Source organism: Arvicola amphibius, chromosome 8, assembly GCF_903992535.2.
Source record: "Arvicola amphibius chromosome 8, mArvAmp1.2, whole genome shotgun sequence".
In the NCBI taxonomy this organism is placed as follows: domain Eukaryota; kingdom Metazoa; phylum Chordata; class Mammalia; order Rodentia; family Cricetidae; genus Arvicola; species Arvicola amphibius.
Window position 1 is genome coordinate 26,596,194 of NC_052054.1, and position 19,041 is coordinate 26,615,234.

Sequence of the window (19,041 nt, forward strand, 5' to 3'; positions counted from 1 at the left end):
GAGAGGCTGTATCCACTGAGCTTTCCTGGCATTAGCCCCATGCTAGGCGTCTTTCATGCATTTCTATTATCTCACACAACCACCACCAGCTGGTAATCCTCACATGCTACATTGAAAATGTAAGGGGAACTCAGCCTGAGTACACACACGCTAGAAAGCTAAGGGGAACTCGGCCCGAGTACATACACACTAGAAAGCTAAGGGAAAGAATGGGCGTCCAAATCAAGCTCAAACTTTACAGCCATGTTACTTTCATTAAACAGTACTTAAACGCACAAAGGCATGGAATTTGCAGAGATGGCACAAAATCCTCATATTATATATACAGTTTCCTTTGGAGGTCTGAACCCTTGTTTCCAGACTGAAGGAAGACTACCGGGTCTTCCAAACAGACAACAAAGACAATCATTTAAAACAATCACTTTATTAAAAATAGCGAATCTCACAAATACTTATTAAACATTTGTCACTGGCCATTGGGGAACACACCTGCGTGTGTACTGATTGTCTGACGTAAACTGAAGCTGGGCTGCCACAGGAGGCCTGCGCACCACCACCATGTGACCAGAGCTGGGTCGGTGTGGTGACCGCAGGAAGGACAATTCCTTCAGCCCGACTGAATGTTTAGCACAATGCATTTCAAGTATAACCCTTAAGGCAACAGAAGAAAACAAAGCAGCAAAGCCCAGCATCCCACTCCTCAAGGGCCCTGCAGCCAGGCCACGCCCCCCAGCGGTGAATGACAGCAAGCACATGGACTAGAAGCGGCGTGAGCACAATCGCTGCACTGGCACTCCATCACTTGAACTGTGTTGTGGGGATGATTCCGCTACTGGACTCGGCGGCGAAAGCAGCGATGGCTGCATCTCTGCAAACCCCCTGAGCAGGCTGCACACTGCCTTAGCCGGTGGACGGATTGGGGACATCCTGTGCATCCGCCAAATGCAGCTTCTGTCTGAATCCATCAGTTAAGAAGATTTTCATTTGAGAGTGATACTTCTTGTACATTTCAGCAGCTTACACTCAGTAACTGGGAAACAGAAGCATGGGATGGGGGGAGGAGGGAGGGAGGGAGGGACGACAGTGGATACTTAAAGCTGATGTGTTGCCAACATGTTTGGACCGTAGTTCCATGTAGAGAAAAATGCTATGTGTATAATTTGAAGCTTAGAAACATTTACTTAGGAGTTATGCGGCCTCAAAGCCCAGATCCTCTTGCCTCAAACTCCAGCGCTGCAGTTACAGGAGCGCTGCAGCATCGTGTCTGTACTGTAATCTTAATACAGCAAGAGGCATTTTCATGACAAGGAACCAGGGAAAGAGAAACATGAGAAGACGAACGGGATTCAAGGCAATCCCTCGAAGATGCCATTATAAAGTCAAACATGAAATAATTTATCACAACTCTGGAATCTTTTATGTAATCTTAACCATCCTTCAAGAAAACTGTGAATGAAAACAGATTTCTGCATGAGTCCTGGTCCCCTTTACTGGCTACCGTTCATTTCCCCTTTGTCCTGAACCGTTTTGCTGTCTCCCACCTTTCCAGGTCCAATGCCAACAGTGATCTGAGCACACTGAGGACAGTCACGATCAGCAGTGCTCACCGGCAGAGGGCAAAGGCACCCAGACAAAGGCATGGCCGTCCAAAGTACTCTTGTCTAGTTGCGGGGTTTGAGACTTAACACATGGGAAAATCACCAGACAGTAAAGAAAGGCAAAATGCTAGCTTACAGGTGCAAACCAAATACTCGATGGGAGTGGTCAGCATGAGTGTTCCCTGTCTGACAGAGAGGAGGGGAAAGAAGGCCAGAGCGCGTCTGCATCACAGTGCAAGCTGAGCAAAGGATATCATGGCAAGGGTCAACAGCATGTGCTCCAGGCCAGAGAACACAGCTTAGTGGGAAGAAGAACTCTAACATGATATATATGTTGTAAGCACCTGGAAAAAGTCTATTAAAAAATTGATGATGGTAAAGTAATAAAAATAAAAAAGAATTGGCAAGAGTCAATGTATAAAACCAGAGCTACGGGCAGTGAGGCAGGAGGACTCCTGCAAGTTCAAGGCCAGCCGGCGCCACACAGTGAGTGCTGGGCCAGCCTGTGCCACACAATGAGTGCTCGGCCAACCTGAGGTATAGAATGTGATCCTGGTTGAAAAGCAAAACAAAACAAGAATCAAAGAGAAAAAAAAATCATGTTTTAAGATTAATGTCAACGTCTGAAGTCTAGAGAAATATATAACCCACAGAGAGTTTTTAAAGTTCCTATCACTGAGTTAAAAGGAAAAACAGGTGACATTAATTTAAATGTTACCTACTCAGATATATTTGAATTTAAAAACTTTCAATTTACTGTGTGCCATGCCACTGGGCATGTGGACAGCTTTATGGAGCCCGTTCTCTCCCTTAACCTTCCTGAGTCAGGGTGATAAAACTCAGGTCACAGGCTGTGTAACAAGCACCTGCTGGCTCTATCCGGACATAATTTTTTAAAAGTTGAAATCAGGCCTGGTGGACACGTGCCCCTGTAACTCCAGCACTTGAAAGGCCCAGGAAGGGGACTCTTACATGGAGGCCAGCCTAGGGTATCTAAGGGAGATCTTGTCTCAACCAAAATAAAATACCAGCAGCAACGGTTTCAATGAGCAATCCTAATGGAAATGTTTCATGTTTGACTTTTTTATGTATGAAATTTACTGTCCTTATTACAGTCAAAGTATATTTTAATTCTGACCTGCTAAACATGTCATATGCTCAGTAGCCATAGAGTTAGTGGCTTCCATGTTTAATCTGAAGCTCAAGTCAGAACATAAAATCAGAACACGGAAGAACTGGTTTCTAAGCGCCTGCAGTGTCGTGTGGAGAATGAAGGAAGGCTAGGAGCAGACGTGGTAAGAGCCGACACTCGGCAGGAAAGGCAAGTGGGACTCATAATCATGTCCAAGCTCAAAGCAAAACACAAACTTAACTGCTGTGGCCGCACGGCTGAGCAGTCAATAACAGCGTAAACTACAGCAGCATTTGGACTTGCTGCTCTACCCTCGCATGTGCTATGTACTTTACAAATTTCCTCATTCATTACATTCCTCATATCATTACACAATACATAACTGCTGCTGGTGCTGAACAGGCCCCTGAAGATGTTAAAGAACATGGGGACTGTCACATTACTGAAGTCGAACATTTCAGAAGTCCTATCTTATGTCATTACTGTGTTCAAAGACAGAGTGTCTTTCTCACATAAAAGTAGGTTGAAGGCAGGATTGTTTCCTATTATTCTTGTGTATTAGCAATCACGTTGACAAATACATGAAAAAAACAGAAAACTTCCTTAAGTCATTGTTTCAGACTGAAATATCAAAATCAAAATAACCTACCTGTGACTTGGTGTTCTCCTTCACGTTAATTCTAGACTGCACTAGCTTTGGCACGGAGATGCCACTTCACAAGCTGTGGAAGGACCCCTTGATACTGTGCTTTAGTGGCACCTAAATTTCAATTTTATGTACCTTAAGTAATCATATCAAATATATCTTTGGATATCTGCCAGGTCAGTTTCAGAATCTAAGAGTCAAAATAATTCTTATAGTCCAATATGCAATTTTCATGACTTGAAAAGTAATAATTAAATTTGTTTTGAAAAAGTAAGTAAACAATATAAAACAAAAAACCAACCAGACACAGAATTTCAGCATGCAAAACCATGAAACAATCTGATTTGGAAACTAAAAGGGATGAGACATAGCCCTAGTAAATAAAGTAAGATATGACAGAAATTATTTACCCAGAACTAAAGATTATGAACTTTACACTGTTCGTAGTAGGCAAAGGATACATAGAAGAATTCAATTCTTCTAACTGCAACACAAAGAAACAAATTGAATATTAATTTTTACAAGATAAATATTAGTAGGTCACTGTTAACCATGTTTTAAAATAGCTTCATGTAGGTGTTCCTTTAGCTGAAAGAAGAAACTAAAAAGTTCTCAAAAAGCTTTCTAGGCTGGGAATTCCTTTGCACAAAATAACTATCAAGTAGCTGCAGCTTAGATGAAAGACCCTGAAGCAAGAATAGAAGCAAACACTAAAGACTAGAGCTTTGGAAGTATTCCTAGAATTATGTATAATGGCAATAATCGCTACTGTGTTTGTATTTCTTTTTGAAAGAGAGTCTCACTAGGCAGTGGTAGCATACGTCTTTAATCTCAGCATAGGCAGGTGGATCTCTGAATTTGAGGCCAGCCTCGTCTATAGTGCAAGTTCCAGGACAGCCAGGGCTACACAGAGAAAACTGTTTTGAAAAATCAAAAACAAACAAACAAAAAACAGAAAGAAAGAAAAAAAAAAGAAAGAAAGAAAGTCTCCATATATGGTCAGGCTGGTCTTGAACTCCAGAATGCTGGGATCACAGATATATAACCACTTGTTCTCTTAACAGAAATTGTATCATTATTGTGTGTGCTATGCTGTTTGTGTGAGAGGCAGCACGTGTGTAAATGGAGCTGGTTCTCACCCTCGGCTCTTACGTGAGTTCTAGGAAGTGAACTCAGGTACGGATTTCACCAGGCTCACACTGCGAGCACTTTTCCCTCCTCAGACATCTTGCTAACCCCTTCCCTAGCTTTTAAAGAAGTTTTTTTTATTGCCATTTCTGTAATCATAATCTTTGAAACCTTTATTATTTATAAAAATATTTACAAATATTTCAATTCTTACTATAAAGTAGAGTTTATCACCCCTTGTCTTAGTCTGTTTGGGCTTCTATTAAAAAAATCATTAAATTGCATTTTGTAGAAAAAAAAGAAACTCATTTCTGATGGCTCTAGAGACCAGCCATGTGCAATCAAGAAGCCAACAAAGCCCGCGTGTGGCCTTGTACAATGCCCTCACTAAATGGAAGCAGCGGAGCATCTCTTGTCTGCCTCTTTTCCTCGGATACTAATCTCACTCCAGACCTAATGACCTTCCAAAGGCCCGTCTCTTGTTGCACCAGGGTGAGGACTTAAAAGTATGAGTTCTAGAAAGGTACAGACATCCAGACTACAGTATCTTTAATTTTAGAAGGAGAAACATAAAGTATAGAAATGCAGTCTGAGGCTGTGGCTTAGTGGTGGAGTGCTTGACTGGCATCCATGACACCCCAGGCTTCATCTCCAGTACCGCAAAACAGTTTAAAAATAAAGGCAGGCAGGCAGGTAGGCTAACGAGACTCCACCGTCACCAAGAGCAACACTGGTGCAAGCCCTGTACCAGGCCTCCTGGTTTTAAAGTTAGTATTCCTTTTGCCAAAATGTAGCATTTTCCTAAGTGCACTAAAAGTACACAAACTAGGCTTATATTTAATAGAAATAAAGCATATATGAACTGAAATACTTGTGACACTAAATATTATATGGCAGATCTGGCCTTTAAAATACAGGCTTGAAGGGATTTTTGTTTGTTTTTGAGAGGCTGACTTTGAACTTGAACTCCCGTTCCTCCTGCATCCACTTCCCAAGTGCTGGGATTACAAACATGCACCGTTAATCTTCTAGGTTTAAACCTTTTAAAAGTATGCCTTTAATCCCAGCACTTGGGAGGCAGAGGAAATGGCTGAGTTTGAGGCCACCTGGTCTACAGAATGAGTTTCAAGACAGCCAGAGCTACACAGAAACCCTGTTTTGACAGTTGCCTCAAACTTATTCAAAAAAAAAAAAAAAAAGAAAAGAAAAGCAGCAGAAACAAACTCTTGCCACTGCTGAAAATGAAGATAAGCTAGGTTGAAGTCAGATTTTATTTATTTTCCTTTCTTCTAAAAAGGTTTTGTGGATTCCTAAGTTCCTGTGAGTGTAATCTGCACATACGGAAGCCAAAGGTCAATGTTTCATGTCTTCCTCGATTGTCCCTCACCTTACTTTTATCAGAGAGTATCTCTCACCAAACCTGGAGCTCACAAATTCGGCAAGAATTCAGGCCCTCACGCTGGTGTAGCAAGATCTTTGCAGACCGAGCCATCTTCCTAGCTGCCTAAAGATGGTTTTAATGGTTTATTTTTATTTAACGGGTATGAGTGTTTTGCCCACATGTTAGCATGTGCACCACTTGTGTGCCTGGTGCCCTCAGAGGCCAGAAGAGGGCTTCAGATCCCCGGAACTGGATCTAGAGATGGTTGAGGACCGCCATGTGGGTGCTGGGAACAGAATCTGGGTCCTCTGCAAGAGCAGCGAGTAGTTTTAGTCGCTGAGTCAGCTTTTCAGCTCCCTAAAAAAGGTTTTAAAGAGGCAAATTTACAAGACGTTATGGGCTGAGTTGTGCCCCACACTCCATTCCCAACTCATGTCGGTCACAACATGTCAGAATATGTGGGTATGTGGGGACAGAACCTTTAAAGAGGTAATCAGTCAAAATGAGGTCAACGGAGGGAGCCCTAATCCAATATGACTTTAACAAAAACAGGAGATCTAGACCCATGTGCACAGGAGAAGACTTACATGAGCATTAAGATGACAACCCACAGTAGAGAACTGAACCCTTAGGTGACATTTTGATCTCCAATTTCCAGCTCCCAAAACTTGGAGAAAATAAATTTCTAGTTATGGTAGCACTAAGCTGACCAATTTGGCAATGTGCTGAATTACTGTAGGGACCAATACGGCTCTGTATTTACAAATAAGTAACCATCCGAGCAGAGAGAGGGCTTCTGACTGGTGTCTTCGATGGACTTATGATCCACATATGAACAAGGTCTCTGTATAATACAGGCCTTCCTTATATAATGTAATATAATAATATGTACATAAAAATGTACAGAAGCATTTTCTTTAGAAGTCTGCCAGGATTACGGTTATACATGCTTCCACAAATCTAAGTTCAAGCATTTGTTAGATTGTGTTTCTTTAGAGAGTCAAGTGTAACAAGAGATGAATTCTGAGGACACCACACTAAGAGAACCCCCATCCCACGAGGGCACATACTGCATAATGCCATGTGTATGAGGTGCCACAGAGGCCAGTTCATCAAGATAAAAGTGCGTGAGCGGTTGCTAGGGCATTGGGAGGACAAACTAAAGAACAGGCCTCTTTAGGGGGTAGAGAAAATGTTGCAGAACTAGACGGTGGTAATGACCGCAAAACACTTTCTATAAATGATCTCACATATATAGAATATGAGCATATACAGTTAAAATTCTGATAGCTAAAGTTTGGGCTGTGTTGTGTGTGCACTGCTGCGAGATGGTTTTGAACATAGCGCACTCCACTCACGTCCGACAGGAGCCTGTCCAAGTTGGCGTCACTGGCTGCTTTCCGCTTATCCTCAGGAAGTTCCTCTAACTCCCCGTAGAGCTCCAAATTCAAGCGAGCTAATTTCTCCTGCATTCCCCGGACATGTTCCATCTGTTCTATGGAACATTCATTTCCTGGGGAACATTCCAGAACATTAACAAAGATTAGTGTTAAAGCCTATAACCCTCAAGGAACAGCTTTTAAACGCCAGGTGTGCAAGAGAAATCCCGTTTCTCTGTTTTTAAATTGCCTTGCTAATGACTGTTTTCTGGGTATAATCACAAATCCTTTATTTTTTTGAGACCGGGTAGCTAAGCTGGTTCAAACAATCTTTCTGTTTTGGACTCTTGTCTGTTGGGAGCAAATAAAATTATTGGCCAGGAAAACAATGACTAACAATAACTAAGAAATAATCCTGGGCCATAAAATAAAATTATGCATAAAAATTTTTAAAGTAAAATCACTCCTTAAGTAGGGAAGATGTGCTCTTTTCTTCCACTGTAGCACTGTATATAGAAGCAATAACCATAGTTGTGTCTGTTTTGACAGCTGCCAGGTGAACTAAAAAGCCAACATTTTGTAGTACTCTGAGTAAAATGAGGAATTTTCTGAGAATTTCAACCGTAATTTTTTTTAACCAGTTATATATTCTTCCTTTAGAAAACATAAATGCAAGTATTTAAAGCATAATGATTATACATTACACAATATAATATTTTCAATCATATGCAAGACAGCTTCACTAAGGCTTGGATCTCATTACTTCTTAAGTCCAGAATGGTGACTTTACCTGCCCAGAACAACTAATATATATACACACACATGACACAGTCTATATCTTCATCTGGTCTAAGTGCAGCCTCTGCAACCATTGGGTACTCCAATGGAAGAAAAAACAAACAAACAAAACAAAACTATTTTTCTCCCAAATATATTACAAAAGTATACTGTAATTCAGTTAAAGTGGAAATACAGTGGGTGTGGCATCGTAAGTGTGCATGTATGCATGCGCATCCCCTGAAGATGCGTTCCTGTGACGAGAGGAAGACGGGGAAGGAGAGGAGGTAAGGGGAGTGGTAGAGAGGCAGAGAAGAAATGAAGGAGAACAGGAATGAATGAATGAATATGGAGACGTAGATCTACCTAACAAAGAAGATGGAGAGGAAGACAGACCTAGCTGGCCTGCCAAGAGACAACAGATGCTTCACAAGAGAAAAAGGACAAAGGACTTTGCTCTAAAGGACCACAGATGAATCAGCAGCTAAGAAGGGCTTAGTGAGAAAAGACCCAGTGCTCACATGTGTGCAGATAAATGCCCACAGTTACCGACAGAGAAGTGGTGTGGGCTCTTAGACATTAAGCTATAGCATGAAGTTAATGGTCCAGTAAGAAAGAAACCAACGAGCAATGGAGTCTTCATTGCAACACTTACAGCCATAGGGCTGTGTGACAACACAGGGAAGCACCTTAAGGGAGGAAGCAACGTAAAAGAGGTCCAGAGATTGCCACTGAGAACAAGTGAACGGGGAAGAGAGGAAGAAGTGAAAACATTCTGGGATACCATGTTGTTGGGGTGCAGTGGAGCATGAGATGGGAGAACATGTCTGTGAAGTAAATAATGCTTATTTATTTGGAGTCAGGGGCTCCTATGTAATCTAGCCTGGCCTTAAAGTCATGATTCTCCTGCCTCGGCCACCCCAGTACTGTCCTTGTCCAGTATAAGCATTACCAAGGACTAAAGACCCAGAAACCACAAAAGAAGAGAGATGTGAGTACGCAAAACCCCAGCACTTCACAGGACCAAACAAGATACGCCAACCTCTGTAGACATAAATATATTTGGAAAAATAAGTTTAAATAAAAAGTGTATTGTTTACATGTAAGACATACAAAGGGCTCCTGGCAATGACAAAGTAAGAAATGACCAAACCAGCCCAGAGGTGGTGACACATGCCTTTAATCCCAGCACTCAGGAGGCAGAGGCAAGCAGATCTCTGTGAGTTCAAGACCAGCCTGGTCTACAAGAGCTAGTTCCAGGACAGGTTCCAAAGCTACAGAGAAACCCTGTCTCAAAAAACCAAAACCAACCAACCAACCAAACAAACAAAGAACAAAAAAAAGAAAAGAAAAAGAAAGAAAGAAAAAGAAAGAATTACTAAATTAAAAACTATGAAGGGCAATCCAACTAGTAGACAAGTAGACATAGAAATTCAAATTTGATGGCCATTAAAAAAATTTCACTTGATTGGCAAAAATTAAAAGATAATGTCTACTGCAGGATACTTGTATTAAAAATAAAATTAGAGCTGGGTGTGGTGAGCCACTCCTCTATTTCAGCCCTTGGAACCTGGAGTCAGGAGGAGAATCAAGAATTAATGAGCAGCCTCTGCTACATAATGAATTCAAGGCTAGCCTACAATACATGAGTTCCTGCCTCTAAAAAGGAAAAAGATAATAGGATGAGAATGCTAACTCAGTTGGCTGAATGCTTGTCTAACAGTCACAAAGATCACATTCAATTCCCAGCCTGTATAAATAGGACATAAAGGCATGTGACTATAATCCTAGCAGCTGGAGACAGGTGGCAACAGGAAAATCACAAGTTCAAGGTCATCTTCAGCTACACAGTGAGTTTAAAGCCAGCCAGAGCTATACAAGCCCCTGCCACAAAAGGGGAAAAATTCCCAGTGCATGGAAAGCTGAGACAGAAGATAATGAACTCCAGGATAGTCAGGTTACCTACGTAGCAAGACACTTTCAAAAATCAAAAGCAAATTGAACACACTAAGTCTAAATTGGTTTAACTAATAAAGATTTCCCCTATTATTTTAAATAGATAAATTATGATATGGTTTTGTTTTTCAGAAATAAATTAGGTTGCTTTCTAAAGAAGGAAGGGGCATACAAGACCATAGGGATGAAGAATCTAATTTAAATAAGCCCTTCAGGACGGTTATTCCATAACACTATCCTACTTTAACATTTCCGCTAATCTTCTCTTGTGTGTATACGTAAGTGTTAAGTGTGGTGTTATATAGTATGCAGTAGTGCACCTGTGCATGCCGGCATGTAGAGGCCAGAGAGGAGGATGTCAGCTGTCCTGTCCATCACTCTGCCTTATTCCTTTAAGACCAGGTCTTTCTGAGAACCTGGACCAAGGCTGACAGCCAGGAAGCTCCAGAAATCTGCTTCCCATATCTCTGGGTGCCAGGTCTGCCTGTTCCCATGCCCAGCTTTTCACACAGGTGCTGGGTACAAACTCAGGTCCTTACGGGTGGAAGACTGTCTTACCCAGTAAGCCATCTCTTACCCACTAAAGACACCTCTCTGGCCCTGAAAACTCCCTTTTAAAAATCCCCCCAATAATTTTAGGGAGCAAATTATGTTCCATGACAATAAAATCTAAAATTCTTAAATTTTATGTCCCCATATCTTGTGGTTTCCTTCTCTCCCTCTCCCCCAACACTGAGTGTGTGTTCTTGTGTATTTGTTTCTGAGGCAGGGCTCAAGTAGCGCAGGTTGCCTCCAAAGTCACTGTGTAGCTGAGGATTTCTCTGAACTGTCTAGCTCTCCTGCCTCTATTTCCTGAGAGTAGGATTACAGATGAGTACTACCGTGCCTGGCTTTCTGTAGTGCAGGTGTCAAACCAAGGACTTTGTAAACACTAGGCAATCTACCAACTACCAACAGAGCCACATCCTTAGCCCTCTTCTGGGCATGCTTGTCCTGAGACACAGTCTCAGTACCCCAGAATGGTTTCAAACTCTCTATGTAGTTGAGGATGACCTTGGACCTCTCATCCTCCTGCCTCTACCTTCTAGATACTGGGATTACAGCATGAGTCACCACATCCAGCGTTCCTTCGCTTTTTAATAAAAGAAAAAGATACTTTGAGAGCCCCTCAAACAACAGGTAGGTGGATAGTGCTGAAGAATGACACGCAAGGGTCATTTTGCTTTCTCACACACACACACACACACACACACACGCATGCACACACGCACAAGAACATACCAAACAAAAGGAAGAATGAGACACTGCAGAACACGGGATGCAAACATCCTAAAGAAAAAGCACGGAGAGCGCACTGCTGTCTTACCAAAGGCCTGCAGCTTTCCCGAGTGGAAATCATTTAGCAGACTGAGGAGCCCGCGCTCCATCTCCTGGACATCGGAGACGTCTGTGAGGAAGGAGTGCTGGATGGGCGTGGACTGAGCCCCCTTCCCTTCTCCTCCTGGAGGCTTGTTCTTTTCTTTCACCACTCTGAAGAGAAGACGCAAGTGACCTCGGTTAGATCTTCCAGGCTGTTCTAGATTAAATGCCTGCTTTACTTCTCAGTTACATAAGTGAACATTTCTTTAAAACAGGAAATAGAAGAAAGTCAATACTAAATAAAGTCTGAAACATCAAGCCAACAGCAAACAAAATAGGTGGTAAAAAATCCCAAATATATAAAGTGTAGCCACTGAGAAACGTAGAAAGTTTGGTTGCTACGTTTATGCGTATGCTAATTTGTTAGACTGAAAGCTGTTGGAAAGAAAACTGGTCAATCTTTTCAGTGTCCTAGTTTGTATATCCCATTTCTCAGTAAAACACACCACACATTCTACTTTGCTTTTGTTTTCCGAGACAGGGTTTCTCTGTGTAACAGTCCTGGCTGTCCTGGAACTTTTTTTGTAGACCAGGCTGGTCTCAAACTCACCGAGATCTGCCTCCTCCTGCCTCCCAAGTGCTGGGATTAAAGGCCACCACCATTGCCTGGCTACACACTCTACTTTCTAAATGGTATTCAACTTTTTATAGCTGGGTGAGTAGTTCTGGGCTCCTGCTCTGAAGTCAGCATACCAAGAGTGCTTGGGCTTAGGAAAGAAACATTTAAAACCCAAACTCAAGCACCTGGTAGCATCCTGAATTCTGCCACCTTCCTTGGGGCCCCTCATGCAGTTTCAAAGTCCGGCTGAGTAATGTAATAGAACATTGCTATTGCTCTCCTTAGCCACTGCCTCCATCTTGTATCTTGACCTAACGGCTCCCCACACCTTCCCAGACGGGCCACCTGGTCCTGTGTATGGTCGTTGGTCCCCTTTCCTTCCCCATGAAGCAGACAAGTCCATTTCCAAATAATGCCAGGTTGTATAATTTAAAGAGCAAAGGCAGGTCTTAATCCAATACTCTTAAGAAACCCTACTTTCCTTAGGTGTGGCTGTTCAAAGCTTTAATCCCAATGCAGAGGAAGGAGGCAGAGGCAGGGGGATAACCAGCCTGATTTACATGAGTCCAAGGACAATGAGGGCCATCTAGTGAGACCCTGTTTTAAATAAAACAACCAGTCAATCCTTAATATTATATATTAGCCTCCTAGAAGCACATTGGCCATCTTCTTATCTGAGTTCTGGTCCTACATTCAGAGCCTTCACTTCCCACCAGCTTTGCCAGGCCACTGCTCATAGTCCCTTCAAGCCTCAGTCTAGCTGCGATTTCCCCCAGAAAGGCACCTGGGAACCTTTGATTAATTCTTATCACATGCATATACAAGGCTCTCAGACACTAGGGAGATGGCACCATGCACGCTCATATAAAAACAGGAGAAACAGGAGTTCACGAGGCACAGAGCCAGCCAGGCTTCTAAAGGCGATGCCCAAGTAAGGGTTAAAAAGCCAAAGGGGTTGGCATTAGCTTTAACTAGTACTGTAGGTTCTGGATTCAGTTCTCCACCTACAGAGACTCAGTACTTGATTTTGACATAATAATGAATGAAGACTTCATCCCCACAACTATACTTACAAAGATAAGATAAATAGGGCGTGTATATGTGTACATACATCTTTATGTGAGGTTCTGGGAGTGTAAGCCCATGGATTGGGTTGGGTAAAGAAAGAAACTAACAACTCTTAAGAAATTTAGAATTCAGGCTGGAGAGATGGCTCAGTGGTTAAGAGCACTAGCTGCTCTTCCAGAGGACCCTGGTTCAATTTACAGCCTCCACATGGCAGCTCACTGCTATGACTCCAGTTACAGTGGCTCCAACACTCTCTCTTCCGACATTCACAGGTACCAGGAACGCACAAACAGACTTAAAGACAAAACACCCCTATGAATAAAATGAAAATTTAAAAAAATTGGAACCTGGAGTGGTGGTGTACAGCTTTAATCTGAGCATTCGGGAGGAAGGGAAGAAGAGAGAGTCCTACATGTTCAAGGCCAGCCTAGTCTACACAGCAACTTCCAGGCCAGCCAAGGCAACATAGTGAAGTACTTCTCTGTTGGAAGCAGTGAGACCCCAGATCCTGAATTTCTTGTAATCCCCTGATCTGAGTGCCTACAGCTGCTCTGAGCACGAGACCTTCAGGAGTTCCTGATGGCAGGAGAGTGGTTTCTGGTGGGTTTGGCTGGGGCGTGGCTATCTCTATATAATCTGCCCCTGAACACAATAAAGGGGGTATTCTTGGGGAATTCAAGGATGACCCGCTGTCGCTGTCACTCTGTCTGAGTGTCTGTGTATTTTAACCTCCAGCCCCCTTGCCCGAATCTTGTGAACTGGGTGCCAGCGCATCGAACGCAGACATGGGGGCGCGGTGCTTGGCACTTCTCAAAACCAAAAACAAACAAAAAAAAAAAAAAAAAACCAATAGGAGAAAATAAATTTAGAACTCATTGTCAGTTCTTCACAAGGAAAGGTTTGCATATTGTGTGTGTGTTATGCAGTGCATGCATGTAAATGTGTATGCATGTGATGTGGGATTAACCTCTGTATGCTGTGAATATGTTTTATTAGCATTGGTTGATAAAGAAGCTGCTTTGTCCTATGGCAGGGCACAATATAGCAAGGCAGGAAATCCAAGAAGAGATAGAGGAGGAAAGAAGGCAGAGTCAGGGAGACGTCATGTAGCTGTCCAAGAAGATGTAAGGTAACAAACCATAAGCCTCGTGATAAAAAATAGAAATGGGTTAATTTAAGATGTAAGAGTTAGTTAGAACTATGCCTGAGCCATCAGGCAAACAGTGTTGTAATTAATAGTTTTTGTGTGATTATTCAGGTCTGGTGGCCGGGAAACAGAAGCACACTCTCCATTTACACGCATGAATGGGGGGTGGCCAGAGGTTGATGTCAGGTAGACACATTTTCCTTTGTTGCTTTCTACTTTATTTTTCGAGACAGACTCTCTCTTCAAACCTGGAGTTTGCCACATTGGCTAGACTGCATCAACAAGAAGACCCAAGGATTCCTACATCCACATTGGTGGTGCCGTGTTGGGACCATTTGGAGTCCTGGCCTCCAGCTGTTCTTCCCTGCTAGAGATCTTTACTTTCCTCCTGATTTGAGCCACTGAAAGCTGTGTCAAAGTTGTTTACCAGCTCTGCTTCACGAGCACGTGTTGCCTTGGCCTTGAGGATCAAAGGGTAAGGTTTTCACCTGTTGGCCCACCTGACTGTTGGGTATGAGAGCCTCCACGGTGCTATTGAAGAGAGGGCTTCTTACCAGTGACTAGAGGTCCGTGTTTCTGTCTCTCTGTGTGTCTCTGTGTGTTTCAACCTCCAGCCCCTTGCCTGAAGCTCGCGAACTGTATGGTAGCGCATAGACCATAGACAGGCGGTGTGCGCTGTGCAGTGCCCAAGTCCAGATGTGCACTGCCACACCTTGATTTTTCACTAGGATGCTGGGGATCCAACTCAGATCCTCATACTTGTGTAGCGAGCTCTTAGTATCTGAGTGGTCCCCAGCCCCAAGGCCTGTGTTTTTATACCGGTATTTCACATGGTATTGAATGACATCACTCAGATCCTTGCTTCTGCTTCCTCCTACTGTCATGAACACCAATGCAGAAAGCAACCTGGGGAGAAAAGGGTTTATCTGACTTACAGCTTCTAGTCCACTATGCAGGGAAGTCAGGGCAACTCAAGGCAGGAACCTGGAAGAAGAAACTGAAGCAGTGCCCACACAGGGACTCTGTTGACTGGCTTGCTCAGCCTGCTTTCTTATACAACCCAGAAGCACTTTCTCAAGGGTGGCACTACCCACAGCAGGCCAGGCCATCCCACATCAATAAATAATCAAGAAAATGTCCTACAGAATTGCCTGCAGGCCAATCTGATGGAGGCACTTTTTCAGCTGAAGATCCAGCTTCCCAGGTGACTCTGGCAGGTGTCAAGTTGACAAATACCTTAAGTGCAGTCCATGCCGTCACCTGTGAGCTTATCACGTGAAGGCCCACTCCTGCTGATCCAGAATGTGCAGCTTACAAAGATCCCACAATCCCCCTACTCTCTTTAAAAGTAGAGAAAATCCACTATAAATTTTACGGTTTCTGTGTAGCAAATGTATTTTTCTCATTCTTTCAAATTGCAAGTTTTTATCTACTATGTAACTTCATCAGGTAACAGAAGAAAAGAGGCATACACTATAAAACTCTCTTTACTAAAGTTTGTTTCCTTTATGCATATATACATCTGTGCAGGAAGGTATGCATGGTCGTGTGGTTGCGCCTGTGTGTGTGTGCAGGCATGTGGCGGTCAGAGGGTACTCTTAGATCTCATCTCCGGGGGCGCTTTCTTTGAAGTCAGCAAGTAAAGTAGACCGTCTGGTCAGCAAGCCCCAGGACTCCTCTTGTGTTCCCTAGGGCTGGGATGACAGGAATGAGCTACCATTCCAGGTATTTTTATGTGGGTTCTAGGGATGAAACTCAAGCCTTCTGGTTTGTAGGACCAGAGTTTTAGCAACTGATGGAGCTCTCCAGAGCCAACGACCCCTTTCTGAATATTTATTCACATGAAATTCTCATAGTCATTGCCTTTAGAGTCAAAGCCTGGGCTAAGACTGTAGCTCAGAGGTAGAACAGAGGATGTGCAAGGACCTGGATTTAATCTGCAGCACTGGGAAAAGTCAAACCATGAGAGGAAAAGAGGCTGGACAGAGAAGATAACTACTTATTAGCACATTACTGTGAAATGTCAAAGACAGGAACTCACCTCTTTAACTTTGGCCGCTGGGACGTTGACTGTGCCGTGGGATTTGAAAAACCTGTGCTCTTACTAGCTGGGATGGCATTTTTTTTGGCATTGACAACCTGAGTAGAGTGGGCACTGAAAGACTTGGGACTCTTCCTCTTCGCTTTCCGTTCTTCCATTGCTTCAAGTTCTTTGTTGCATCAACAGCAGCTTCATAAGACCTAAGTAGGGAACTATCGTGATTACAGCTATAAGCTACAATATGTAAAGAGAGAGTCAAAGGCACATTCCACAGGCCAAAGGAGCAATGTTAAGTCATTAAGTTAGAACAAGGAATCCCTTATGTCTAATCTACTTTGCTAGTGCATATAAAGATCTTTATGAAAACTGTCTAATTATCTTTTTTTAGCATTTTCTCCCTTCACACATCTTAGCATCTACTGATTCTCCTCCACAAGCCAGGCACTGCTGGGGAAACAACGAATAAGACAAAGCCCTTAATCTCAAGACGTCCCCATTACATAAGGTGGCCAATATAAGCCAATCACCCATGCAAACCCGCAGCCTCACTGAGCTTTAGCTGGCCTTTCAATCTCCCTTCCAAACCAGACTCAAACAGATGCCTATCAGGGCATCGGAAGTCTAAACTGCAACTTTAAGGCTTATGTCATGTACACTCGATTGGTATGCTACACACCACTGTGGAGCTTTTGCAGGCCTTTCCCTGTACAGCAGGCTGGCCAGGAACTCCCAGAGATCCACCTGTCTCTGCCACCTGAGTGACGGGATTAAAGGCATCAAAAGTGTGCACTACCTCACCTTTTCTTTTTGAGGAAAAGTTTTGCTCTATGTTTCTGGTTGGTTGAGAAATTACCACATAAGCCATGCTAGCCTCCTGCTTGTGATGATGCTCCTCCTCTGTTCCCAAGTGCTGGGATAATGGGCATATGTCATGAGATTGGCTGTTTAGATTGCAATTTTTCTTAATTCTATTATTAATGGATCACAAAGTCATCAGAAACGTGCATATCTACTCATTCCTTCAAATTGTTAATTGCATTATGAATGTCAGGTCTTAAAAAAAAAATACCATCGGGCTTAAGAGACAGCCCAGCATTTAGGAGCCACTGGCTGCTCTTCCAAAGAACTCATTTGATTTCCAGGACCAACAACGTGGCTTTCAATAATCTGTAACTTCAGTTCCAAGCTATCCAATGCCCTCTTCTGGCCTCCAGGGGCACTGTATGCAAACGGTGCATAGACATCCAAGCAGGCAAAACATTCATACACATTAAACATTTAACATTTAAAAGTGTTGAATTCAATCTTGCCGCGACTATTTTAAAAGTCAGAAACCATCTTGGGAATTAAAAAGACAATGTTGGGTTTCTGTTTCTTGTTTTTATTTTGCTATCTAAAAGCCGGCTTTCTTGGGAAAGGGCCCAACATCCAGTCTCTAATCTCAGATACCAATAGTGAATCCACTTGACTTAGTTGCTAATTGTTTAGCATGTAATACTGATTAAACAGAAATTTAAAGATGGCAATGCGGGTCTCCAAGAGGTGAGGCTCTGTATAATTCATGATACATATAAACACGTTAACACGTGAAGCATCACAAATAAACCAATGGTCTTCCAGGGAGCAAGCTTGAGATTTACTCAATTCTGGAGGATAACATCTGTCCCAAAACCTGAAATCCTAAGCAAGCATCAGGGACCGTTCTAGAGAGGGCGGACTGCTGCTCATGGTTGAATGTTAAGCCTTGCTTCTAACCAGGACCACCGGGGCAACCTCTGGTCTGCCTTCATTTCCCTTCCCCAATCCACCGCAGTGATGACCAATCACTCCCCAGCAGTGACCAGAGCGGGTGCTGACGGGCCCGAAGGAGCAGGTTGCGGAAGTCCCCTCATCCCATTACATACCATAGGAAGAGGCTATGATCCTTTTCCGCAACTGGAAAAGGTCAGAGAGCGTCCAAAGCCTCTGCTACAGCTGTAGCAAGAGTCCCGATCACCAGCTTGGGACCCGCGCCTCCGCAGCGCCCTTTGTTTACGGAAGTGACGTAATCGGTGCGGAGCCCTCTGTGAGGCGGAAGCCACGCCCCTTCCGGGTCCCTTAGCCTTACTCGCATCCCCCGTCTTGGGCTCAGTGCGCCCATAGCCGCCTTCAGGTACGGCTCCAGGCACGGGAAAGAGAAGTTATTTCTGGCCACGCCAAGTCTGCCCCTGCGACGGCCTCGAATTGGCAGTATAGTGTCCTCACCGGAAGCGGCTAGCCACCCCGGTGAATGACCGCCCCCGTACACTGCAATTCCCAGCATGCCGTTCGAGCACACCTGAAGGCGGGGCCTATTGTCACCCTAGCAGCGGATCCAAGCCTCGGATTGGCTACCTTGAGTGTGGCCTGAAAAGCTGTAGACAGAGGAGCCACTCGGCTGCTGAGCCTCCAAGTGGGAGTCTGTAAATAGCTAGTGTCCGAGCACTGCGGTTCTTTTTTTTTTGGGGGGGGGTGAGGTAGTTGGGTTTGTTTATGTTGTCTGTGTGTCCGTGTGCCTGTGTGTCTGAGTTTTCTTTTTTTGACAGGGTCTCGTTCGGCCGAGACTGCTGTAGAACTAGTTTATGTTGCTGAGATGGCCTTGAACCCCTGACTGTCCTGCCAGCACTTCTTAAATGCTAGGATCACCTCACTACAGTCCTTTAAGATAGCTGGCATAATCCCCGTTTTAGAAACGAATCCGAGATTCAGAAAGGCTAATCAATCATGTCTGACTCTTCACTTCATCCCTGGGAGAAAGAATTGAGGTTTGAAAGAGGGTCATGAAGGGACTT

General features: G+C 43.6%; 1 protein-coding gene across 5 annotated transcripts; it reads right to left on the reverse strand.

The window, feature by feature from the left end:
- Window positions 1-404: 404 nt before the first annotated feature.
- On the reverse strand, window positions 405-18,484 carry Ccdc28a (coiled-coil domain containing 28A). Of its 5 annotated transcripts, XM_038339914.1 has the most exons (6): window positions 18,136-18,292; window positions 16,232-16,431; window positions 11,364-11,527; window positions 7,244-7,398; window positions 3,838-3,860; window positions 405-955 (listed from the first exon to the last, which is right to left on the reverse strand). In XM_038339914.1, exons 2-6 carry the CDS (start codon window positions 16,387-16,389, stop codon window positions 901-903), a joined length of 555 nt encoding a protein of 184 aa, XP_038195842.1. In that variant the 5' UTR covers window positions 16,390-16,431; window positions 18,136-18,292; the 3' UTR covers window positions 405-900. The 5 variants fall into 5 exon arrangements, with proteins under 5 accessions (XP_038195842.1, XP_038195841.1, XP_038195840.1 ...); XM_038339913.1 differs by lacking the exons at window positions 405-955; window positions 3,838-3,860 and adding an exon at window positions 5,740-6,242 and having other exon boundaries at window positions 18,136-18,299; XM_038339912.1 differs by lacking the exons at window positions 405-955; window positions 3,838-3,860 and having other exon boundaries at window positions 6,105-7,398; window positions 16,232-16,443; window positions 18,136-18,451.
- Between the last annotated feature and the right edge of the window lie 557 nt (window positions 18,485-19,041).

Bases quoted from the DNA above. Each gene is read 5' to 3' on its own strand.
- Ccdc28a (XM_038339912.1), bottom strand. From the start codon at position 16,389: ATGGAAGAACGGAAAGCGAAGAGGAAGAGTCCCAAGTCTTTCAGTGCC. The intron at 11,528-16,231 runs GTGAGTTCCTGT...TCTTCTCTTCAG, and splicing joins CAGCGGCCAAAGTTAAAGAG to AGTGGTGAAAGAAAAGAACA. The intron at 7,399-11,363 runs GTAAGACAGCAG...AATGTTCCCCAG, and splicing joins GGGAAAGCTGCAGGCCTTTG to GAAATGAATGTTCCATAGAA.